Below are 26,356 nucleotides of genomic sequence, written 5' to 3'. Positions count from 1 at the left end.
AGAGGGGGAGTGAAGGCAACCGCGGTTGGGGCGCCCCCCCGCTGGGCGCTGTGGTAGCTTCCGACGGCCTCCAGATGGGCTCTCCCGGGTGGCCCCGCCCCCTCCCGAGTAGCCACGCCCCCCTTTTCAAGAAACCACGCCCCCAAGCGGCCGGTGGCTGCCGCGCCCCTCTCCGCGCGCGCCGGAAGTGCTTCCCGCCGCCGGAAGCGCGTCGCGTGTGGGGAGAAGGGAGAAGAACCCGGAAGCGCGGCGGGGCGATGGGGTGCGATGGCGGCACCATCCCCAAGCGGCACGAGCTGGTCAAGGGGCCCCCCAAGGCCCAGAAGGTCCGGGCGGGGCGGGGAGGGCTCGGGGAGGGCCCCGGGGGGCGTTCGGAGCGGCTCGGGCTCTGCCTCTGCCTCTGCCTCGGGGAGCCGCAGGGTGCGGGGCGTGCGGGGGGGGGTTCACTGGTGGGAGTGGGGGGGGGAGGCGGGGAGAGGGGAACGGGAAGGGGCGGAAAAATAAACAAGTAAATGGGAATAAGTTAATAAAAACGCTTCCGTTCCCTCTCCGGTGTGGTCATACTGCTCCGTGTGTCGGTCAAAGTCGCTTTGAATATCAGCCTGCCTTTTATGGCCGAATTTGCCACAAAACTCGCGTTTTAAAGTGAGATTCTGGAGTTTGTTTTTACAGCTGACGTCCCCTGATACAGTTGTTGCTTTTCCTCTCGTTATAGGAATGGCCCCGGTAGTTAGCTCGAGCTGGTGAGGTGGGAGGGGTGAGATCCAGGATTAGGGAGAAAAGGGCGGTGGGTAAGGTGTGGAGAGATAGTGACAGTGCTGAGGGCAGCGGTTAAGCGCAGGTGACAAAATGGAAGAAAACTGACTGAAAAAGTAGCTCCCAAGATGCAGAAATGAGCTCAGTAGCTAAAAACTAATTATGAACTTTCACCACAAGTTTTTGTTATTTTATGGGGTAGCTTTAAATGTAAAGATGCGGGTTTGGTAAGGTGCATGGGGATTTGATAAATATTTCAAGTGTTGTTTGAATTGATATTTAAATAATTTGTGAATAGAAAAGCTATTTTAAAATCATGGATATATTTTCATTCAGGTTGACAAAACTGCTGAATTGGTGGCAAGGTGGTACTACTGCACTCTGAGTCAAGAGAAGCTTTGTCGACCGATTGTAGCCTGTGAGCTAGGCAGGTATGACTTTCTATACAGATTTCTATATTGAAAGGTACTAATTTGTAAATAAAAGAATATTTTGAGCATCAAACGTTATTACTGAAAATTTTATGTTACAGGTTGTATAACAAAGATGCTGTCATTGAATTTTTGTTGGACAAGTCAGCTGATAAAACGCCTGTGGAAGCTGCCTCACATATCAAGAGCATTAAGGTAAAAAGGTTGTGTTTAACGCCAAAGCGTGCCACAAAATTTAAAATGTGCTGCAAAAGTTCAGTTGGTTTGTCTTCTCACTGTATATTAAAATCGTTAAAAATAGCAACCCTCAATGAAAAACATCTCTGGACATGTTGCCGTGGCTCAAAAGTCAGCTGTAAAAAGCCTAAGGCTTTTTATTTTTATTATTTTTATTATTTTATTATATTTATTTTATTTTTATTCATCTTTCAGAATGTAACAGAACTAAACCTTGCAGATAATCCAGCTTGGAGTGGTGATAAAGAAAGCAAGAAAGGTGACACGTACGATGACATCCAGTCAGCACGCTTTATATGCCCTGTGGTGGGACTGGAAATGAATGGAAGGCATAGGTCAGTATTTTAGTTACTGTTTGTAGATTATAAAAGTAAGTACTATGTTAAATATGCAGCGGGTTAAAAGTTTTAAATCAGTAGCATTGCAACTCATGTACACACTTGAGCCTTTGTGGGGACCGCGTGTCCTTCATTCATCCCATGTTTAAGAGGAAAGATGAATTGTTACCTGTTTCCTAAATCAAATTATGTCTGTAATAAAGGAGTAGAGAGCAATGTTTGCAGCAAAAAAGTGACTTAAAGTTGTCTGGGGCTAAACCGTGGGAGACTGACATGGGCAAGTGGAGGAAGGTCAACTGAGACCTTTTGCAGTGGGATAAATTGCAACAAGGAATTCCACTTTGCCGTGTGCTAGGATAAGAATGAAGGGGAGGTGTATGTCTATTAAAATCCTGTGCTAGCATCTATTTTTTATGTTGCTGAAGAAGGATTTTCCTTTGCATTCTGGTTTAGGCAAATTACAAATTTCTTTTTCTGTACATATTAAACCTGATAGATGAGAGAGGTTTGGTTCACAGCTTGATAGTTTCAAAGTATTTCTTTGTTCAGTGAACGATTAGCCTGTATTTTTCCATCACTACTTACATTAGGTACGTATTAATTCGCACATCCAAAATGTGCAGATACCTTGTTTAGCTGCAAGCATATATAAAGAGAAAGTTAGCTGTGTCCTACCAGCTGTTTGCAGTATTTGTTTTGTGTTAATTTGGCACTGCAGGTACATGCTTCAGATGCACAGGGTTTTTTAAAAGTGATCTTATGCCTTTGTTTAAAGGTTTTGCTTCTTGAGGAACTGTGGCTGTGTGTTCTCGGAACGTGCTCTCAAAGAGATTAAAACAGAAGTTTGTCACAAGGTGAGTTTTTCCTTCAACTTTAGTAGCAATGGGTTTACACGTAACCCACAGAGATAGATGTAGATATATATGAACAATTATGTTCACATCCACTATTGTAAGGCGGCTTTTTAATCAGAATATGCACATTGAAATGTGTATAAGTTCTGTTTTATGGTGGCCTGAAACAAGTCTTTACGTAGTTGTCAAAATGAATGTTTTTGCTCTCAAAAACAGTTTGGTGTTGCAATAATTACTTTCAAAACGTCATTTTTCAATATTTGGTTATAGTTTGTTTAAAAGAGGGTGATTTCTTTGTCTGGTTTGTATTTATCAGTGTCTGCTATATTTGTTTAAAATGATTACATTTCCAAATTACGTTTTGATCCCTGTATTTTGAAGGGCCATTGTCTTTTTTTGGAGGCAAAAAAAAAAAAATCATTTTCAGCAATTTCATGGATTGTTGTTGAAAATACTGGCCGCGTTTCATTTTCACAATAGTGGAGTGATCTCCTTATGAAGGTCTCTTTGGAGATGAAGGCAATGATTCATGTTGCAAATGCTCTCATTTTCATATCACTACTTTTATTTGCATTTGATTTGTGGTGACACTTGCCACAGTTATTTTTCACCAAATACCCTGATATTTGATAAGCTGTACCGTGTACTTACAATAAACAAGACCTGTGAACCAAATACTTTCTCAGTACGGTGTTGTATGTGATGTGAAATAGAATTAATCAGCTTTAGCCTCATTTTGCTGCATTCAGTGTTAATTTTGTTCTATAGAATGCTGCTATAGCCCTTTAGATAATGGCTCTGCTTTCCTGTTGCCAGATGCTGCTTTATTTTTAATGTGTTTTTTCTCTGTTTCTAAGTTTGTTGTTGATAGATGGATGTAATGGGATTAGTAGATGCAGAAACCGGATGTTTTTTCCATGGTTTGGCCAGTCTAGTAATCTTATAAAAAACTAAATTAGTCCCACATGTTTTATGTAATTTTATTAATAATTAGGAAGTATTTATCATAATTTCATTATTTGCGTGCAAGTGTTTTTACATGTATGTGACTTCACTATATACAGAAGGATGCTTCTGGAAATAATGAAGTGAATATAATACAGCTTAGTCTGTCTTCCTTTCGTTACTGGATTTTTATTCAACAAGGCAATGGTAACCAGCCATGAGGATGTTTTAGTCTTCCCTTTGATTAAGAGTGATTCAGTAGATTTTTAGATACACGATGGTAATGCTCTCATTCTGTGCTCGGAATCAGGAAGAGGGACTGTACCTTTTATTGAAAGGATCATGAGGAACTGATCGCCATGCTTTCTGGTGGCTAACAGTTTTAGTATCCATAGCCCTAACTAGCTTCATTGACCCAGCACACTTTGTTTTTATATTGCAATATAGTAAAATGAGGTGAAAGTAATGAAAAAGAAAACAAAAAATGTTGTGTGTTGTACATATGCTGTTTTCATTTCATCCCAGGGGATGAGATTTCTAGTATGGATGCAAACTGGGGAAGTGTCAGTCTAGATGTTTAGCAGCTCTTTTCTCCACTACTGTGAAATTCAAGAAAGCTCTTTCAAAACAAACTATTCTTGTGCGTTAGTCTCACCTATGAGCCTAGAGAGCAATCTTGATGGTCTGCTAATTTGTAAACAACAGTTCCCCAGAGGACTCTACCAAACAGATGCATTAATGATGCAGTAAAAACATTCGCCAAAGAATACAGATATCCGACAGCCTGAACGGTAATTCTGCAGTCCTCATCTTCCTACTCATTTGCTTTAAACTAGATAAACTGAATTAGATAATTAACATATTTACATGCTATAAAGATACTTATCACAAAATGCTGTGCTGAAGTATTTGGGACAAATTTTGAAGATTTTAACTACTTAGGCTGAAAAGGGTTAAAAAAAATAGTAACTTGTGAATGCAAATAACTTGTAGTACCTTTTTACAGAGACATATTTTTTCTGGGCTGTATTTTTGAGGTTTTGTAGAACAAGTTGAGAAAACTTAATCAGTAGGAAGTTGTAGGCTCAAATGTGCAGGATAGGACTCCCAGTAGGCAGGAAGGGAAACAGCTTTGTTTAAGATACTGGAGTTTGCTGGTTATGAGTATTCTGTAGGAGGAAATCCTGAATAATAGCAGTTCTCTGCTGCCTCCTTCCTGCCTGCAGTTCTTCAGGAAGGGTTTTATGTGATGTAAAAAATATCAATTTAAATTATACACTTCTAAATTGGAACTATCCACCTACTATTGGTTTTGATTCTTTGTCAGAGCACTAAAATTAAAAGACCAAGTCATATAGTTTCCAATCACTGTGTTTGTATTTGATGGTTTCTTGAGCAAGACCGGTACCAGTGTGTACGTTCTGTTGAGGCTAAACGTAATTGAATGATTAGGATAAAGAGCAGCAGTGAGAAGGAGCTCTCATATCACTCAGTGTTGAAAATTCCACGGGTCTGGCATAACCAAAAGGGATGACCAGCTTCAGAGTTTCATGAAGCTCCCCCTGTATGAAGGGGGCAGGAGGCAGGGGAGAAGCACGAATTTCTTATTATAATATTTCCTGTACTTTGTATAATTAATTTCTGGCTGATGATCATCCTACAAACCTGTTTCTTAACCAGCTTTTTGAAGTGTAATCTCTTGCATGTCTTTACAGCTTCTTTTGGAGGTGATTCCAGGTTCAACAGATTTCAATGCACACTTGAAATAATACCTTAACTATTAAAGCTTATGCCATATAGAACACTTAATCAAATGTTTAACTTAGATACAGAGCTATTGAACGTGTGCCTTCAGCTTTTTAAAGCAGAAATTATGCATACATCTTTCAGATAGAGTTAAGGTGTGTACAGTATGTTATGCAGCGTAGTGTTTCCTAGAACACGGTCACATTGACAATTTATGCTCTTAGATCAACAGTTTCCAAAAGTTAGTAAACATTGGTTGCTGAGATCCAAGAGTAGTGATCTATCTACTTGTTTCACAGTAGCACATACAGGACTTTAATGAATGCTTGTCTATGCATGTTGAATGCTTTCAGCTTTCACAATTTTATAACTTACTCTTTTAATTGTTGTTAGAAGTAAAAAAAACATTTCAACAATTTAATGAAGTTGTGATCACTCAGTAATGGGTAAAATAATATTTCTCAATAATTGAGAATGGGGTGGCTTGTTTAAGATTTTGCATAGGGTTTTTATAGGCGTAGAATTTTGTGTTTAAAATATTAATTTCTTTAGGAAAGGAGAGTCACTCCTCAATGTTTTTCCTGGATTAACATGGCTAAAGTAAGACATAAATTATATTTCTAAGAGGGATTTAGAGATCTACATTTTTTCCTTATTTTTCTGGTCAGTTGCTGCAAACCAAGCCAGTTTAACTAAGTGCCTTGCTATTGAATTTCACCTTTTCAGTCAACTCAGAGGTGAAACAGTTGTTCCATATGAGGGTGATGAAAGGTAAAAAAACCTAGGTGCTGGATTGTCTCCAAAGACAGTAATGAGGAACATTACATCCATGTTTTAAAAAGCAACACAGAGTAGATAAACACTGGGAGTGCCTTACAGTGGATTGGGTGTGGTTTGGAGAGAAATTCAGTCTGAATATTGTTATGGTTAATACATGTCTGGGACCCATTAGCTTCAGTAATGGCTTTCAGAGGGACTCTCAAAATGCCCAGTGTGAGCATGGTGTATGGCTTTTTTCCTTCCTATCCATAAAAAAAATCTTCATCAATAATTAGCCATAAGATAGGCCATGGGTTCTACATGAGACTGAGTACAGGGTTGAGCTTTTTAAGTTTCTGTAAATAAATATAGACCAGATGGTCCTCCTCTAGGTTAAAGTTCACTTGAAAGAAATTGTTTCCAAGAAAATTGTGTGGGAAAAGGAGCACTACAGTTCCAAGAACCTAGGAGTAAGTTTGTAATAAGAAAATTTTGTGTTCTATTGTTGGGTCATTTCTTGATTCATTTGAATTTTCGGAAGAATGTGCAGTCTTTAAGTTAGTTTTCCTGGTGCTGAGTTCAAAAATCTACTTCCTTGCTGTAGGCTAGTGAGAACTACGCTTGGTCTGCAAAGGATCTGGAAAATAAGATCTTTGTCCTAGATGGTGGTAGATGTTAACGCCACTTGTCGCAGACTGTTGCAAGATTCAGGGAAGTTTTGTTTCCCTACCCTGGGACTGAAAGCTCTTCACTCAGTTTTTCCATTGTTCCCTGGCCTCAGATTTCCCACGTCTCATTGCCATGAGCTCCTGCAGAGAATCAGAACCAGGGACTTAGAGGTAAACATGCATTTCAGGACCCCTGCTAATGTTACTGCTACAGACACCCTCGTCATTAGGAGCAAAGCATGAATAGTGCAAGAGTGGTGTTGCCATGCTACACAATGAAATTAGAGATGCAGATGGCCATGAAAAAACAGTGAAATGGACTGTGTCTGAAGCTGGCTGGCACCTGTTTCTCTACAAGCTCTGCAGTTTGTGTCATCTTTGTTAATCAATGTGATGTAGTTCATAAAACATACAGCAGACATAACTTGTGTTCTTCATATTTCACCTTTGTTCAGTCATTACTTCCATTTTATTACTTTCATACCATTTTTTCAGCTGTAGACACACATGGGGAACATGTATTTTCCACTTGAATAAGTCACGTAAAGGATTATGAATGTCACCCTTGTGTTCTGTAAGTTGCAGATTTAGATATGTCATTTTCTTTAAACTGATCCCTTAGCAGTTGTTGCTTTCTTTTACTGTAATATATAAAACTGCTTATTTCACTGGTGAAACAGTAGTACAGCATTAAAGCATGAGGGTAAGCACAATACACCAAGTGAGTGAAGTCTGTGGCTAAAAATCTTGATGGGTTCTGTCAATATTTTGAGTATTTTTTTAGCTGTTGGTTAACTCAAATGTTCAGCTTCATGTTGAAGTAGTTATCTTCCTGAAAACGCCAGTGATCTTCAATTGGGACTTCTGCCTGGTGCAGTACTTTAAGTCTGTGGCGTCTCTCTAGGCAGTCCGTAACAAGGGGATATGTTGCAGGCTCAAACTTGTTTGCAAACAAGTGAGGTGATTCAATAATCCACTGTAAATCCCCCAGTCCATAGACGCAAATGTCTCTGATGTAATGACCTGCAAAGACAAACAGAAGCATCTGAAAGCAGCAGAAAGCTGACCTGAATCACTTGAAAATATTTTGACTCTGTGCTGTTATTAATAAAAATTACCTTTTGAGTTCTCACAGAGCATTATTACTCTAGGTTTTAATACTAGATGTTTTTTAACAGTAGATTTTTTTTTAATACTAGATTTGAAACTTGATTTTGTATCTCCAACTGCTTCAATGACACACCGTATCTTGTAGTGGGGCATGCTGAAGTTTTTCTCATATCCTATTTCTTTTTGAGTGCCTATTTAATCATGCAATGTTTTACTAAGCTGAGTTTTATGGTTTTGTATTTTAAACTTTTTTGTGTGTGTGGTCAGCACATGAGGAGATTTAACCCAGAGCTGATGTGAGTATCCGACAGTCGTGCTTGTCGAGTAAATCCCTTCACACTTCTCACTGAAAACTGATAAGCCAAGTTAATGCATTGGTAAATGTAATAGAAGAAGGCAATCAAATAAACAAAAGCTTACAAACCTTAGCCACCGAAATATAAAATAGATGCAATCCTGCCGTTGCCCCCCTTGAATTATTGAATTATTGTAACTGGAGGTTGAAAGAATGGTTGTCAGTATGTGGTTACTGTGAAAATCTTTGCAAGAATCTGTCAGAACATATTTAAATTAGATACAGTGGAGGAGGATGGATTGCTCTTTTATTCCACACTTCCAAAATAAAATATATATGGCTAGTGAGACACATTTAATAGCTAGCTTAACACGTAATACGTAATGTGCAATGAATGCTAGTCAGTGAATCAAATTCTAGTTCACATTTCACATTACCTTTGCAGCCCTTGTGTGTGGTGCCTTCTTGATCTTTCCATTTAATGGCTCGTATGTTTCCTTCCCAGTCTGCATTTGGTGTAGCACCTGGAGCATCTTTAAAAACAATGTTCTGATAAGATTCCTTTCTACTTATTTCTACTAAGAGGGATAATTTTCACTGCTGTAGACTTTTTAAGCATAGCCTTGTCAAGTATTTATTTACAGTTACTTACATCATAAGAAAATTATTTTGTTCTCTGTTTCATTTATTCTTTTTTTTTTTTTTTTTTTGTGAGAGCATAAGCTTTTATGTAGTTTAAAAAATTACTTTTTTAATCAACATTTTTGTAGCCTTGTAGCTAATGGTCTACTACAGCATAAGTAGTACTTCCTGGAGTTAGGCTTCATTTTACCATCAGGAGATGGGGTTTGAAGGAACAGCACCAGGACTGAAGAAATTACCATATTTATGCAACACAATTCGAGCAAGGTGGCATTAAGCCCCAAAATGGAGCTCACTAGCTCTCTGTTTCATAGACCCTGCAGTATTGGTGCAGGAGTTATCCACAGTAAAAATTGCATAAATCTTACCATTTAAACGATTCAGTGTGACCCAGTAGTGTTCGTCCGGACTGTATGTGTCTCTTGACCATTCAAGCAAGTCTTTTGCACGTGCATCAGTCAGTGTAAACTCCACAAATTCTTTAGTGAGAATGTAATAGGCACTACCAAAATATATAGTCAAATTATACGGAGGTTTAGATTTTATGTTCTTGGTTGGATACACGTATGACGTTCCAGAACGCACGTATTCTCTGTAACTAAACTGTGTTCTGTGTTTCATATGAAGGGGTTGGACTACCCCAGGAGTCATATTTTTACCATTCCATTTACTTTTGATGTATTTGATAATGTCTTTGTTTGTTTTAATGGGATAATCTTGGCCACACAGATTAATAACGTAATTCCACTGAATTTTGGATTGAACTAGATCTCTCATGCAATTAATATCAGCTTGTAATCTTGAAAATCCGGCATAAACAACATTTTCTCTTTTTGAGGAAATAAAAATATTTTCAAAGCAATTAACAATATTTTGTACAGCAGCTTTATAATCCTCTGATGATTTTTCATCGACATGTATGCAGTAAATATTCTGAGGCATATAAATAGCTCTTAGTAGCTTTACAAACATTTCCAACTCCTTGTGAATTGTGATAATGTATGCCAGTGAGAAGCTTCCTTCTTCAGCTGACAGTGGTCTTGTTATAAAGTGTAGATTCTTCAAGACCGTGGAGCAGTTGCATGGAGTCTGAATGCAGTTGAATGTTTCAGGTCGGTAGGTATTCTGGCAAACGTTTCCAATTTTAAAAGCAGCAGTTTTCCCCATAAAAAGAGCTGAACAAAGTTCATCCGGGTAAAAACCACACTCTGCTGTATTTCCACTAAATTTCTGTTCATTTGGATCTTCGAGAAGTGTATCCTTTAGGTAGATGAAGGTGTAGATGAAGGTACAGACTGCAATGCATGCTAAAAATCCTGATTTTGTTGCATCAAGTGGGTTCATCTTTTATTATCCGGAGACTGTCTTCAGATCGTGTGAGGGTCTAGCTCATAAGCGAGAAGTTGATCCTACTTTGAAGCAACGTGTGCTCCAGCAGGTGAGCAGTGCAGTAGGTTGGTCGAAGTCCAGTCCCCCCCACAGGAACGGTGGGCAAGCTCTGTATGGGACAGCGTGTAATCTCAGCCATTGACGAGATTTCCTTAAGGCCTGGGAAACCTTAGCTTCTGTTGGAGGAACAGAATTTAATTCAGTGAATTAAGTCAGCAAAAAATTTATTAAATAAACAAAAGGGGAAGATGAAAATGCATTCTACAAAATGCGTCATTCCTTATCCTTATAAAGTCAGCAAATGTTTCTTTCTAACTCATTTTGGACCTTCCCCCCCCACACACACACACATCTTTGCATTAGTGCTTTGGAAAACAGCACATGTGGACAACAGTCATCCCTTATTTTTAGCATGTGTACGTATCCTGAGATAAAGTATGCTCCTGCCTCCATTAGCATTCATAGATAACTGTAATTTACATTGCTGTTGACATAGGAGTTTTTCTTTTTCTTACTTATACCTCTCTTGTTGAAATGTCCGAAGCATGATAGTGCAGCAGTCCCAAATCCCACAGCTATTACGTGAAGTTTTGTCCTTGAAACATTTGGTACAGAGCTACCTAGAGAATGTTCCAGGGAGGGGAGGAAGAGTCCATCAGCTGTCATTAAGCTTAATAGTTAAGAAATATTTTATGTCTTTTAAAGAAAATTCATATGCTCCTGTACCTTATTCAGTGAATTTGTTTTTAATGCTTTCTGTTATTTTCACCTCTAAGTATTCTATGTTTTGCAGCTGTCAGCATCGCAACATATTTGCTATTATGTAAGAACAAGCATAGTTTTGTAGTTTCTTTGTGACCACTGTTGTGGTTAGAAGGATCTAGGTATTTGTTAGAAAATCAGTGGACTTATTAAAATGAAAAACCAGTATATGGCAGTCTTAGAAGCTCAAAAATAGAGGTCATTGGAGTCAAAGTTGGAAAGAAACAGAATTTTAAAAGCATTAAAAATACAGGATTTTAAGCAAGAGTACAGATCCCGTAAAACACTAAAATTTTGATATCTCTTAGGCTGTTGGGAAGGAATGTATTTATCTTGTTATCCTTACTGGTATGCACTGAATTTCATGCTGAAAGAATGCCTCTTTTGCACTTAGCATTTCAGAAAGTGACTTTGTGTGTTAAGTGGAGGATTCATCCATTTTGTTTCAGTGTTCTGTCAACAGTGCTCCTCAGCCTGCATTGAATGCATAGGCCAAAGAAAAACATTAGGAAGTCAGGTCCCAGAAGATTTTTTTTCATCAGCTCCTGAGGGATACATTTACCGTGTAAACAAGCTTGATTGTCTTTCGTCCGTTTGCGTGAAAAACTTAAGCAAATCAAGTCCACATCAATCTTTTAATATTGTGCAGAAAGGAGGAGAACAAGAATGCCATTAAAAGGTAGAAGCCAGAATTTTTCCAGTAAAAATGAAATATGCCAGTGCTGTAGCCTGCTACCAGCTGACTACCAGAGCCAAGAATAGATTTGCGTAAGAGCCATTATGTGCCCAATAGCAGAAGCTAGGGAGAGGGAGTGTTTGTTAGGAAACACTGTTTTTTATGGACCTGGAGCCAGAAAAAATGTTTTATTCTTAGAAAGTGATGGGGGGGGGGCATTGAGGTTGCTCTGAATTAGGGAACATGATGAGATCTCTGTGATCCAGCACGTGGAAAGACCACTCTGCACATAAAAGTTACACTGGAGACATAGAGCAGTTAAAGAAATCTTTGGGACTTCGTATTTGCTTAGAAAAGAGAGCATCTGTCTGTATATGACCAGTACGCGCTTCATGGTGTTTGGTTGCTTGTTTGGTTGTTTTAATTGAACACGATTTTGTGGATGGGTTGCAAAAGTTAGTTCCCAAGGGAACCAAGCTATAACCAGTTTGTTTTGTACACTTACGTTTTTATTACCCATCAAATAATAGCTACCAGGGATGTTTCAGCTTGTTAAGTATTTACTCTGAATTCTTCCTATTGAATTACTATAGCAGCATAAATGTACACAAACAATCCGGTGTCAGGTAAGAGGAAACAATACCTTTCATAACAGTAAAAATGTTTCTGGGGGTTGACCAAATGATGAAGCCTTGCCTAAGAGAGCAGAATTTGACGTCACTCAACCTCAGGATATGTTCACAGAATGCCAGCATTGGCTTTCTGCTAGTGTTTTAGCAGGTCTAGAGCTGAAACTGTAGCTCTTGGTCCCATTGTGTTGGAAATTTGTAACTGACGAGATTCATCTAACCTCTATTCTGTTACCTGCTGTCAAGGACTCTGCTACCATACTCACTCCTGCCCTTGAAGAGCAAGGGATCTTTCTGTTAAGATCCACTGTCCAGGCACAAGCCAAACTGTCTTGCCTTACGTTAATTTTATCATGCTAGAGTGCCCCTATAGGTGTTTATTGTTATCAAAACATCTCTGAAATCCGACCTTACATGGATAGGTTTTCTAAATCTGGAGTATGAAGTTGTCTTAATCTTTAGCAGTGCTTGGCATTCTTCAAAAAAAATAGCACACTGTAGGGATTTTCACGCATCTTTGTGGCTGCTTTTATGGGTATTACCTAACGGAAAATTGTCATCTTAATCCATCTCAATTAAATGTCAACTGTAGAGAAAAATGGAAGTATGCTTGTACCTGAAAATAGGCCTGTAAAATATCATCTCAGTTTATAAAAACCCCATTACAACTTGCAGTGTATTTCATAGTTAGTAATGAATTATTTTATAGTTCATTGTTCCTTCCTGCCATAAGATTTTGGACTGCATCATTGCATGTCAAATTTTCCTATTCTGTCCGTACTCTTTGTACTGGTTAATATTAATGGTTAGATAAAATTTAGTTTGTATGGCAATAATCCAATGAAACAAATGGTTTAGGAATACTTTGTCTTGTACTAATTAAATGGGCAAAAGGCATTAGCTCCTGTATTTCCAAATCTTTTTATGCCTTTTTTTGTCTGAAAGGTGAAAGATTATTCATGCAGGCCTTAGTGTAGACATTTCATAAGCAAGTGAATACTAATTCAGTCCTCTAAAAGTTTAATGTTAAAATCAGCACTTTCAATGGATTCTACCTTTTTTTCATTAAGGCCAGGTGAGTGTGCTGAGGCTGCCTCTGTGTCACGTAAAAGAAAAACTTATTCATACATCCCAGTTAACTATCTTATAAATCTAAAACTGTTCTCACTTAAACATATTGCATCAGTGTTTGCTGATAAATATAAACAGATTTATGGAGGTGTACCTTCTTATCCTTAATTTTTTCCTATTTTGTTATATTTTTTTCAGAATGTTTGATCTTGTAACAATCTAAAACAAACGCTGTGATAGCTATTTAAACTGTTACGTTATATGGTTGTAAGGTACTAATTTGGTTGGACCATTTTTTATAAATACTTGTTAAATTCTGAGTTTATTGATACAAACAATACGTGCAGCAATGACCTTCTTGTACATCTCTAACAAAATTTAAAGAAAGCTTTACTGCAGATTTGAGTATTTTGTTAAAGTGAAGTGGTCTTTCTGAAATGCAGATATGGCACTTTATAAAAATTACAATATTCTGTGCTTTAATAAAGAAAAAGCAAAAACCCAAAGTCCTAAAATCTAAATTATTTAGTCTTACCTTGCCCAGAATTATCCAGGAGAAGGCAACATAATAAAATTAAATAGTCCCATTGTCCTTCAGCAAAATTCAGACAGCATTCTTCATTCTGTTGCTCGTGTGGAAGTCTCAACATAAGTGAAAAGGGGTTAAACATTAACGTGCATGTTTTCATTTAAGGCTTCATCTGGCTTCCCGCAATGCTTAGCATATTTATTCTGCAGTAATGCTGGTTAGCCTCGGAAGAAACGTCCTCAGCTTCTCTATAATGAGAGAAAACTTGAGCTTTTCCAAATTTCTGTTGCCACTGTTCGGAGACAGCCTTTAAAGGACTGAAAGCCGGCTTTCAGATCCGTGGAGTACATTGCTGGTGGTTGTGAATTGCATTGCTTTACCACAGGCTCTAACCTCGGTGCTGGGCGATGAGAACTGCAGGGGTAACTCTTTCTCTCCTCCTCCTCCTCCTCCCCCCCTGGTTCTTAACTGTTTGCCTGCTGAAACTTTCCGATTTGCAGCACACAAGTATAGGAAAGAATTGTACCTGGTCACTTCTAGGGTCTGAAGCTTAAAGATACTGAATGAGATGTGTTCCTCCTGAGCGGTCACTGCATTACCGCTTTTACTGAGATTTTTTGGGGGGTGGAGTCTTAAGCGAAAAAAATAAGTTTACTGGAATTACAAAGCTTTGGGGCTCTAGAAATAAGAAGGCTAGCATATTTTGGATACTTACAGATTAAAATAGTGTATTACTCAGAAATAAATAGGGAGAAAACCTGGAAGTAAACTAAGGCACAGCTGCAGGTACAGCCTTTAAGGGCAGCTCTGTGAACAGAGGCTTCAGCTTGGACACTGTTTTTGTAGCAGATGCTACAATTTCTGAGTGAAGTTCATGATCACTGACTTAGTATGAAGGAGGCTTCTTCCACTCTTCCCGAGTTACCTTTTCCCCATCTCTTTGCCCCATTGCCACTCTCCTCGGCCCCTCGGACAAGTGCCAGAGGTGGTGTTCGGCTGCTCATGCCCTACTGGCCTCCTAGGGAACGAGCTGCTGGAAAACGCCCTCTCCCACTCCGTGTTTTTAGTTAAAGATTATTGTCTTCTCTAACTGTTAATGCGTCAGCTTACATAGCTGGTAAATGAATACTGATTTGGTCCATGGCTGAGTAGTATGTCTGCTCAGGCTGGTTTCTAAATAGGTCTCAATCCTACCTCAAGAGGGGCGGTCAGGATGCGGTGACATAGCCCCTATGTGGGTGAGAATTTCTTTTGGAAAACTGTTCATGTCCTTTTGCCTTCCTCCTAGGGGTTGTATTTAGGAGGGCTGCAGGAATGAACTTGGTGTTTATAGTTTGGGAAGGGGGTTTCAGGTCTCCATAGGATATTGAACTGTAACATTGATGTAAATATCTAGCTGTGGAAACATAATGCAATTGCGTAACAGGCAAAGATGACTGGAGTAGTCTGGGATGGAACTACATGTTAGATGCTTTACACACACACACAAAAAAAAATGAAAGTAGCTTACAGCAAGAAGCAAGGTACAAATGTCTTCTGTAGCTGAAACGTGTTGCAAGAAATGATCTTGAATTAAGATTCTGTTACTACTGAAAACGAAACCAAAGAAAACACTTGCAAATTAAAAGGTCTTCATTATTCTAAAAAGTAGTCTGACTGTTACTGGTGTGTTGTTGTTTGTTTTTTTTTTTAAATACAGCTTTTTTTTATTCATCTTCTGACAACTCTTAATACCTTTATTGTTCTAATGATTTAAAGTCTTTGGGGTGCATTTTTTTTGTTAAGCTGGTGTGTGAACATGTAGAGTATGTAGAGTACATAAATAAGTGAATAAAAGATTTTGAAGAAATTATTATTACTTGCAGACCCTTTAAATAAATCCTTGTTGCAAGCATGTTAAACCATTTTAATATAAACAGTTATGAATATGTTTTTTATAATTGGATCCTGAAAGGACATTTAGACAAAGACTATGCAGTTTATCCAGCATGTCCTTCAGCTAACATCCCTGCCTTATCCCAACCTTCAATTAACCTTTGAATCTCACATTCACATCTACAAGCTGCTGTTCTAATGCTTTTGTCCACTCCAGAATAGTGCACAAATTCAGTCTCATCTGTGAATGTCTCCTGTTCAAGGTGCTGCAAAGACGTTAAGGAACTACACTAGGCACCTTCATATGTATTTTAAATCCCAGTATAAACAAGGTACAGCAAAGGGGACCTTGTGATATCGTAAGACAAATATCTGCCACAGAACACCTTAGGTGGAAGGAACAACCTTCCTGAGTTTGCAAAACTGAAATTTCTTTCTGTTTTTTATCTCAGCGTTTCAGATTGTTGGGATAAAGTCCTTTTATTTTTTATATGAAAAGATAGCCCAAAAAAAAAAAAATTAAAACTTTGCATCGACCAATGATGACAATTAAAAAAAATGTGATGCACATCCAAACAACAAATAGTATCTACTGGAGTAAGTGAAACCTGGGAAGGTGGAGTTGGTTCTACGCATGTAACTTGCTGTACTTAAAGTGTGTTTGGAACAGTTTGGTCTCTGTAATACAATCTGGTTGTTGTCATGGCAAGAAGTTATCTGTTTCAGTGTATGAAAACAGGACACAGTCTTTTCCCCATTTATTGTAAATATTTTTCATTTTAGAACAGTTCCACCTGTGTTTTCCAGATGAGAACCCTGTATTTCTTTGCTTTTTTTTTTTTTAAATGCAACATTTATTCAGATTGGAGTCTTTTTACGTAAACTTTTACTTGCAGGAAATAGCCTCATATTTTTGTATTAATAGGTTATGCTTTAAAATATTGCAGAAATTACTTTTCAAACCAGTAGCGTGTAGGTGGGTGCTGTCTTTCAGGCTGTATTCAGAAAACATCCGACTGGGAATGTATGTGTAGGGCTTCTTTAGACTCAGTACAGCTCCAGTCATTTTCACTTTAGTAGAAAGATTAATGGTCTGTCTTGCTTATCTAGACTTCTCTCTCACCAGTGTCTGAGGTCATACTGAGCTGGTATTTCTAGCGGTAGCTTATTGAGTAACTATGGAAAAATGTGAGCTACTCACCCATTTCCTGTGTGAGATTTACTATTGCGCCTGACTTACATGAATATTCTCCTTTGTTGTCATTCTGAACACTTGTACTCAGATTAATTTTTTTTATTGTTCATCACTTGAGTATACTGTAGTTAAACAAATGAAAGGAGGTATGTACAGTACTACAATCCCTGCTACAAATGCCTGAATAACCTTTCTAATCCTTTGTTCAGAAAACATAAGAGTAGCAGCAGAGACAGAATTATAAACTAATCTTGCAGACAAGGAGAAAGGTTCTGGATTTACCAAAAGAACTTATAAAAAATAAAAAAATGAGATCCTAAAACAGTAAAACATCATATTCGATGTCCTGGATTTACTAGATGATTAAAAATTGTGCAGTGAAACATCTGTATACTCAATCAGAAAATAAATGTGAAATTACATGAAGCAGATCACATACAGGTAAATTAATAAGTACACTTTGAAAATGTAAAACTTGATAGTGTTCAATAAATCAAGTAAAGGACAGTGAGATGGCCAGGCAAGGTTAATGAATAATGCCACTTTCATGACCCCCCTTTTTATCTCCATAATCATTTAAAATAAAATAAAAAAGTTTTCCTGTTGTAGCTGCTGGGGAGAAACGTTCTCTGGTGCTGTTCCTGGTCAGTATAAAGGAACTGCTGCTCAGGCGTTATTGCTTGTGTGACTATAAGTAAGTTGAAAGACATCTTAGAGCATTGTGTCATAATACTTTGATCTTAATCAAATGCATTCATAAATTAAAAAAAAAAAAAAAACTACAGCTTTGAAGAACAAAATATTTTAATACTTCCAAAATTATTTTAGAATTTCCTGTACAAATTGACGTGGGAGCTGCTTTTAAATGTGGTTATCACCAGTTCATGATTCACAGTGAAGATGAATATTTATCTTCCTTTTGATGAAGAGGGATGCTGTCAGTCAGTATTATTTTGCTCAGTAGTAAAAACTACGGAGATTTTCCCTTTGATGTTTTAAGTGAAAAGCTGTTTTAGACTGTGTTAGAAGAGAAGAACTATCAGAAAAGACACAGTGGTAAAGGGAAGAGTTAGGGAACACTTTGGAAATGGTAAACACAGAACTGTTAATTCTAACAAAGGTTCACCAGCATAAAGATCCTGAAGAAACTGTGATTTTTGTCGTCTTTTTTTTTAAAGTGTGGTGTTCCCTTTCAAGAGGAAGATGTGATTATCCTTAATGGTAATAAAGAAGATGTGGAAGTGTTGAAGAAAAGAATGGAGGAAAGAAAGCTCAAAAGTAAATTAGAAAAGGTAATATTTTTATATATTGCTTAAAATAAGTTATTCTCTGTAATGCAAATTTTGATCAGACCACATAGCTTGGTCTCCTGGTCTTTATACCCACTCGAAGATGTAAAACTTGTGAGATTCTGTGTGCATATTCTGTTAACAGCAATTTGAAATTGTGTCTACTGAAACTCTTTTAACTAGCAGACACTGTGTGGTGCTCAGAAAATCATGGAATTAAGTGATACATGTTTAGGGGAATCTTGAGAGTGTGAATCATCATTGCCTGATGCTTCCAGCAGCCAAGACTTTACGGAGATGTTAATCACTTGACCCTTATTTCTGTGCTTGATTTTGTCTGCATCTAAGATTAGATGGCATACAAACGTTTTCCTAGATTCTGTTGGACTGAATGCTAGTTTAGTTACCAGCAAGCATGTAATTCCTTTTCATTGGAGTCACTCACATGTGCCAGTACAGCACCACAGGGCATGGGCCTGGGTTAGCCCGGGCATGTGTTAAAAGCATGGTTTTAAAAGGACTTTAAAGACAGTTGAGGATAAAGTATTATAGATCCCAACAGATGCGCAATCATTCCCAAAAGCGGTCATTTGCACTCAATTTTCATTAGGAAGGTGTCTCTTTTTGTAAGTGAAGCACCTGTAGCTTTGGTTCAAATAGACTGGAAGCTGATGCTAGCCTTAACTTCTACACAAGAGAAGTACCACCAAGGTGTACTGAGCAGTTCTCTCTCTTACGGTGTCAGCACAGTTGCTCTTGGCAGCAGACAAAAAATTATGCTTTGGTCTTGAGCACTGTGTGGGCATTTGAGTGTGCCAGTATTTCTGTTTTAGAAGAGATGTGCATCACAGGCTGGTGCAGTATTTGCAGATCTCTCAGCAGGCCTCTTGTGTTTTGTCCTCAGTTACTGATGAGTTTCACAACACTTCCTTGCCCTGTTGCCAGATGAATTTTTGCAGCTAGAATCACTCTTCTCTGCTGTCATTGGCTCCACTGGTTATAACCTGAGATCTGTGAGCTCCGGCTCTGGTGTCAGTGAACAGTTACTGGCTTAGAGCCTGTATGCACTGCTGTTACTCGGTTCCTGCTATCTAGGGGAGCAGTCTGAGTGTACCAACTGTAGTTGGAACAAAAACCATAATCTACTTTTCTTTATACCCATAAGACAAATCATAAGGAAGATGCAGCTAGCACTAGTACTAAAAAATAATAATAATAATTCAAGTTTAAGTGTGTCATATGTGCCCATGCTGAAATATGTATAGTATACACTCATGTATAGCATATATTGACAAACATCTCATAATTCAGATACCATATACTAGGAGGTAACTCATTTTAAATCCATTTGTAATAACAAAATCTGAAGCACCTTGAAAAGAATATTTTTGTGTACAGTGGAGGAGGACAGGAGAGCCAAGTCTGCTTTTGGAATAGTTACGCTCTGCCACCACCTTCTGGCTAAGTTTTGCAGCAGCATGTGGTATAGTTTTGTTTTTTTTTTTTTTTTCCCCAAGCATTAATTGTATTCTTGACAGCATGGGTTCTCCTAATTCTTACAACATATTGAAAGGAATTTGTTTTTTTGAAACTTCTTTGAAATATGTACCCCATTCTGAGTGTATATGGAGTCAGCTTTTTTGATAACGCTGCCAACAGCTGTTTTAATATATCTTTCTTTTTCAGTTTGACATTTTATATAATCAAAGCCAGTAATGAAACTCTTGCTGTTGCTGCTGTTTGGTTTTGTGTTGTTTTTTTTTTTTCCTTGTGGTGTTTTTTTTTTTAATCTTGACAATTATGAATTAACTAGGAAAATCTGGTCCACAGATGCTTTTAAAAAAAAATGGGTTAGCTCTTCACACCTTTGCTTCCCAAGCGATTTGCATCAAAGAGCCCACTTACTGAAAGTTACCCAGAAGGTATTTTTTTTATTAACTAAATAAAAAGAAGTAGATATAAGATGTGGGATTACTCTGAATTTTATATTGAAAAATGTCTGTACTGATTATGGTTAGCTGTGTCCTGTTTAAAGTCCTTCAGTTTATTATCCTGCCATGTGAGTTCAGTTTTGAATTACCTTAATGATTATACCTCCTTCCCCTGCAAAGTATACAAACCAAAATATCAGATCTAGACGGTTGAATTTTGGCCTCTATGTCTTTCTTCAAGGTTCCTTTAAGGTTTCTGATATTATTATTTTTCCCCTATAGAAATAGTATTGAAAATATGGTTTGAAGTTTTTTGAAAATATGAAAATATTGAAAAATTATGTTGGGAACAGTTCCACTGTTCTTGTTGTGTGTCTATCAAATGCAAATTAGGAATTGCATATTCTTCAGTAAATCATTAGATTTCTATTTGTGTTGTTTCAGAAATCAAAGAAATGTAAGTCAGCAGAAACAGCTTCTCAGCAAGATACCACCGAAGGTAATGTCACAGCTATTAATTATGTTTACTCTTAGGAGTTGTGAAATAGGTTGATGATTTCATTTATTTTTTTTTAATTCATAGAAGCTCCAGGTCCTTCAAAAGTCAAGAATAGAAAGGATTGTATCAGTTCCAGTTCTGGGGAAAAGAGGCAGATCATCTTCACCAAAAGTTCAGGTTGGTGATAATGCTTTGAACTAAATGTTGAAAAAAGTGAATAGTTCTGCTTAGAAAAATATTGCAGGAGAGATCCTTCTTTGTATTTTTGTACCAGAGTTTTCAGAAGCTACCTGGTCACTTCTTTTCTGACCAGTAGGTTATTGCACTCAGTTTGCATGAAGAATTTCTTAAGCTAGAGCTTTTCCAAATGCGTGTGTTTTAGTCTCTTGTACATGTGAGCCCAGGTTTGAGTGAACGGAAGGAATTTTCTTTGGGCTTTTTCTTTACTGATTTATATAACTTCATTCTGAAACTGATTACACACTATCAGTTAAAAATTAGAGAAGATAAACAATTTTTAAAATAATTTAATTTAGTCCCTCTCATTTAAAAAAAAAAATCTGTTATTTTAACCACATCACTAGTCCTAGTGTATTCGTTAGCTGCCCCATACTACTTTGAAAGGCAGAACAGGGAGAACTGAGAATACAAATTTCTTCACAGCCTATCTTAATTTATTGTCTTTCTTGGTAATAAAAGGTCAACTCCGGTCTTCGAATGAGCCATGATGTTGTTCTTTTTTCAAAGAACCTAGTGTTTTGAACATATATCCTAAAGGCTGTCTTTTCAAGCTGGAGTAGGAAGCTTCCTCTTGAAGTTTAACAAAGTTTCTTGTTCAACAGAAACTGTAGTCAACTTTTTCTTAAAATGGAGTTTTGCTGTACCATCTGCCAAATCTACAAAACTGGCAAGTGCTGTGATAACTAACGAAAATAATATACGCTGTTAACTATACTGCATTTCTGCATTTTTTGCCATGAAAACAAGGCAGATTTGCTTGTTTATGTCATTCCAATGTTGCCGTGCTTTAAGTTGGTGGGAACCGACTTAAACAAATATGATGAGAGATTCTTATTCACACAGTTATATAGTCAAGGGTTTGGTGTATCTTTTTTTTTTTTTTTTTTTTTTTTTGAAGAGATAGTGTGAGGAGAATTAGTAGTTATCCTGAAGTTCAAGCAGTCAAAAAGTCTTCTATGGTGATTTATTTCAGTGAAGTTTATTAAAAAGTCCCAAGCTGATGAATTTTAGTCCTCCGTTTTAGCTATTAATTTGTTATGCTTCACTGGGAGCATTGAAATATAACTTCAGGATGTACTGGTGTATCTACAGTAGTTACGAAGGTATGAATAAAATTGCCTGTCCTTTGGTGACTCTCTTTAGGTAATATATATTATGCTATTTAATGTCTCCAATTCATACTGATGTGTTAATACAGAAATATAAGAATGGGTGTGTGTTTAAAGGCTGTCTGAGGTTTTAAGGTGAAGTATTAAACTGTGTATATTACAGCCACAGGAAAAGTCAGAATCATTTGTTTGAAGAATCTAAATTTATCTACACTTCATTGTTTAATTATTCTATGTAATAAGCTGAGAGAACAGTGTGACCAGCAGGGCTAGGGAGGTGATCGTCCCCCTGTACTCAGCTCTGGTGAGGCCGCACCTCGAGTACTGTGTTCAGTTTTGGGCCCCTCGCTACAAGAAGGACATCGAGGTGCTTGAGCGGGTGCAGAGAAGGGCGACAAAGCTGGTGAGGGGCCTGGAGAACAAGTCCTACGAGGAGCGGCTGAGGGAGCTGGGCTTGTTCAGCCTGGAGAAGAGGAGGCTCAGGGGTGACCTTATCGCTCTTTTCAGGTACCTCAAGGGAGGCTGTAGCGAGGTGGGGGTTGGCCTGTTCTCCCACGTGCCTGGTGACAGGACGAGGGGGAATGGGCTTAAGTTGAGCCAGGGGAGTTTTAGGTTAGATGTTAGGAAGAACTTCTTCACTGAAAGGGTTGTGAGGCACTGGAACAGGCTGCCCAGGGAAGTGGTGGAGTCACCATCCCTGGAAGTCTTCAAAAGACGTTTAGATGTAGAGCTCAGGGATATGGTTTAGTGGAGGGCTGTTAGCGTTAGGTCAGAGGTTGGACTCGATGACCTTGAGGTCTCTTCCAACCTAGAAAATTCTGTGATTCTGTGAGAATTTCCTTTAGAAATGTCTAACCTGCCACTTTCTGCTTTTATAAGGGCTAAGCTTTTAGACGTGTTTCATTTGTGACTATTGTAATTGCTTTAAGTTGTTGAGGAACTTAGTAATGCTAATAACACGATGTATTTTTCTTTTCCAATAACATAAAGAAGAAAAATATGCCTTTTGAAATGTCAGGTCATTGGTTTGTTTCTGACAGCAGTTACATTGACCAGTAGGGGAATAAGAGGAGAGAGGGAAAATGAAGAAAAAACGTGGGGTGAGGAATGCCAGTAGCATAGGAATTAATTTGTGAACATGGCACCCTAAGGTTTCTGGACTTCCAGCATATGTATTCAGTCTTTCAAATCCAGTGTTTAGTAATTCTTTCCAGACAACTATTAGTGGCATTAAAAGCAGCATTCTCCAAATACAAAAAGGGTCTGATACATGATGCTTAAGATTGCACATAAAATTCCTATGACTACATGCAGAAATTGGATAAGTGCGTTTTCAGACAGGCTCCATGCTAATTATTTACATGCAGTTGTGCCTAAATTATACTAAATATGTAGAGTTTCTGCAGACCTTTCTGTGTTCGTTTCTTTGCACGAGAGATTTGACGCATGCTTTTAAAACACTGTCCTCCTACTTCAGAGAAGGCTGAGTAGTCATTAAGAAAGAGTTCTTTTTTTGTAACACTAGATATAACACTGAGAGAAATGGTGTGAGAAGTGGAGGGATGGACACTTTCCTATCCCAGATATTAAAAAAAAAAAAAAAAAAAAAAAAAAAAATGTAGGTGAAGTTGTTGGTCATGAATGACTTTGCACAGAATAAAGAGAGCAGATTCCCTGGGGATAGTATGTCACAAGTTTGGCTTTTGCCATTTGATAGCTAATTTTCAAACAGTACTTCAGGGTGATGGAATACTTTAATGTTTCTTAAGATTAGAGTTCAGAGCCATTTTTCATCTGGAGGAATAAATGTTGTCAGTACTGAATTACAGTGCAAGGGTTTGCACAAGTAGGAAGGAATTATTCTCTTCAAGGTTTGTAAATGCACTTTGAGCATAAATTTTGTAAGCTAAGGATATGCTTGCTATTGAGTTCAATTATAGGATATTTTTGTGATAGCCATGAAAAAAAGTATATACTCCATGTCTGTACACATAACTAAAAAAAAAAAAAAAAAAAAACAGCCTTAATAACAGCTCACAATTGGAAAAATGTATGTTTGACTCTATTCCTTTTTCTCTAGGAGATACTGGAAGTTCATCTGTCCCAGGAAAAGTCAATAAGGCGGCTTCTACTACCACGAAGAGATCCATCGCAGACAGCGAGGAGAAATCTGAGGCATACAAATCTATTTTTACATCACACAGCTCAGCAAAACGTTCAAAGGAAGAGTGTTCCAATTGGGTTACTCACACAGCATACTGTTTCTGAAACAATGATGAGCCTGATCCTAATGTTCATTACTGCTTTCCTTCCCTAAGGCTTTTTCTGTACAACTCTAATACAGAACAGTTGTTGTAATCTGATGTTATCTGGAATTACTCAGTTCGCAAGTAGTTTATAAACTTATGAATAGCTAATGAACTTGTGTTAGTTGCAACTTTTGTTAAATAAGAAATAGATTACCAGAGTCCATGTTGTATCAGCAGACCTCATTCTAAAATGATGGATTATTTACACAACTGGTTTTTTGTTCCCTCAGCTGGATGCTGTCGTTCCCAGTCACAGTGTCTCAGTACTAGAAATAAGGATAAGAGGATATGCCTGCTGTCCTCGTCTGTTGAAATCTGCTGCAAATGTGTTTGAATTTTTCATTGTATTGGTACAGAAATTCAGCCTTTTGAGACTTTCTGACAGTAAAAGAAGCAATAATGCTTTCCTTTTGAAGTATCGATCTTTGCTCCCAGTGCAACTGTTATGTTTCTTAAGGGGCCTGTAGGCACTTTCAAGTACTATACATTTTGTTGGTGTATATGGAAGCATTATGTTTGTACAAATGCTTGTACAAACAGCAAAGTAGCTGTACAATATTCTTATTGTATGTGTTGTAATCTGCTTTTAATAACATACTTTCATAGTTAATCATTAGATATAACGGTGAGCCTGTAATAATGAGTTTTTGGTTTTCCAAAAAGGCTTGGGAGGTTTCTTAGTGGTGGTGTTTGTAAAACTAGAAGTATCAGTATATCTGAGCTTTGATTCTTCTGTTAGAGGATCAGAATAGAGTGGAACAAAAGTGTGAGTTTTCTTACTCATCTGCTGAAACAGTAAGGTTCTGTGTCATCTGTGAGGAGGAATTTGCCTTTCTGGGCTGAATTAAATTCAGCAGCTTACTTGAAAATATGAATATTTATACAGGGAGAGAGAAAAGCATGCCTAGTAAAATAATAGAAATGGACAGATCTTAGCTGGATTTTTAGGGAGAAAATATGGTATGTGCCATGCAAATCAGAAACCCGGTGGTAGCTGATGGAGGGAACCCTTCAAGGCTGAAGTTGCTCTTTGAGAACATTTCTCTTTCACTTTGTGGGCAACAGAAACGTGTGACTTTGAGAACATCTGTAGTACACATTATTTTATTTTCTGACAAAATTCTCCACCACAAACGACTATTTGACTGTTAACTGCTGGTTACAGGAAAATACAGCATTATAGTACTTCACTGAGTTTTGCTTTTGTATCTGTGCTTTTTATTCCTGTGACTTTGATATAAATAAAACTTGCTCTTGTCGTGTGACCATAACGCATCATGTTCAGTTGAACAGACACACAAATGTTTATTTTGTTAATGTTAGAACATAACTTTTTAATGGTAGCCATTGTGTAATGCCATAGGCTTTCATTTAGCCCTTTTCTTCTTAGCTTTTCTCCAAACACAGGAATCCTACTAAAATGTTCATGTTCCATATCAATCAGCGGTTGAATATTTGAATCCAGTACCATTGAGATGAAATGACCAGGGAGAGGGACAGATGCTTTTCACCTGTATTCCTCTTCAAAGAAATGAAAGCTGCTTTTATGATCTTGGCTCAAACTAACAGAATAGAAATGCAGAAAGTAGGAGGCTTTTAAAACCACTGCATGATGTTACATTGTTACCTTTGTATGTGAAAATAGTTAATTATCCTCCTAATTTATTTTTTTTAAACTGTCCCCGTTTATAATTGGCAATAATTAATCAGGAATTAAAACGCTGTGTTTATATTTGCATAGGTGGTCTTCGTGATACAAGTGCATTGAAAGAAACTGGTTGGACTTTATTATTTTGATAGGTGTAAGAAGCCAATGTTTATTGGCTTGTTGTAGAATTTATATGGCGGTGAGCATTTTTGTTTTCCAAAGATGTGAATGCATATATCCATCACATCAAACAGTTTGAGGTTCACTTGAGCTTCCAGGAAGCAAACAGACATACTTTATATGCATGTCTAATAATCAGCTTTGTTCTCCCTCTTTTGTATTCTTTTCCTGTTCATTATTATCCTTCATTATTTGTTAGTTAACGATAATGAAGTTAATGCACTAATATATATACCATGGCTGT

At 37.6% G+C, this 26,356-nt stretch overlaps 2 protein-coding genes across 3 annotated transcripts; one reads left to right on the top strand and one right to left on the bottom strand.

Moving 5' to 3' along the window:
• The first annotated feature begins 205 nt into the window (after positions 1–205).
• On the top strand, positions 206–25,555 carry RTF2 (replication termination factor 2). Its single transcript, XM_082773312.1, has 9 exons — positions 206–326; positions 1,093–1,187; positions 1,289–1,382; positions 1,620–1,759; positions 2,538–2,616; positions 18,086–18,199; positions 20,572–20,626; positions 20,711–20,803; positions 24,056–25,555. The coding sequence occupies exons 1-9, from the start codon at positions 258–260 to the stop codon at positions 24,241–24,243; spliced, it is 927 nt and encodes a 308-aa protein (XP_082629438.1). The 5' UTR covers positions 206–257; the 3' UTR covers positions 24,244–25,555.
• Positions 3,610–14,245, bottom strand: LOC309884389 (beta-1,3-galactosyl-O-glycosyl-glycoprotein beta-1,6-N-acetylglucosaminyltransferase 7-like). Of its 2 annotated transcripts, XM_082773311.1 has the most exons (5): positions 13,844–14,245; positions 10,692–10,790; positions 9,150–10,346; positions 8,577–8,672; positions 3,610–7,757 (listed from the first exon to the last, which is right to left on the bottom strand). In XM_082773311.1, the coding sequence occupies exons 3-5, from the start codon at positions 10,123–10,125 to the stop codon at positions 7,531–7,533; spliced, it is 1,299 nt and encodes a 432-aa protein (XP_082629437.1). In that variant the 5' UTR covers positions 10,126–10,346; positions 10,692–10,790; positions 13,844–14,245; the 3' UTR covers positions 3,610–7,530. The 2 variants fall into 2 exon arrangements, with proteins under 2 accessions (XP_082629437.1, XP_082629436.1); XM_082773310.1 differs by lacking the exon at positions 10,692–10,790.
• Positions 25,556–26,356: the final 801 nt, after the last annotated feature.

This window comes from Aythya marila (genome assembly GCF_965140915.1).
Source record: "Aythya marila genome assembly, chromosome: 16".
Taxonomy (NCBI): Eukaryota; Metazoa; Chordata; class Aves; order Anseriformes; family Anatidae; genus Aythya; species Aythya marila.
The sequence above is the reverse complement of the archived record's forward strand: the minus strand, read 5'-3'. Positions and strand labels throughout refer to the sequence as shown.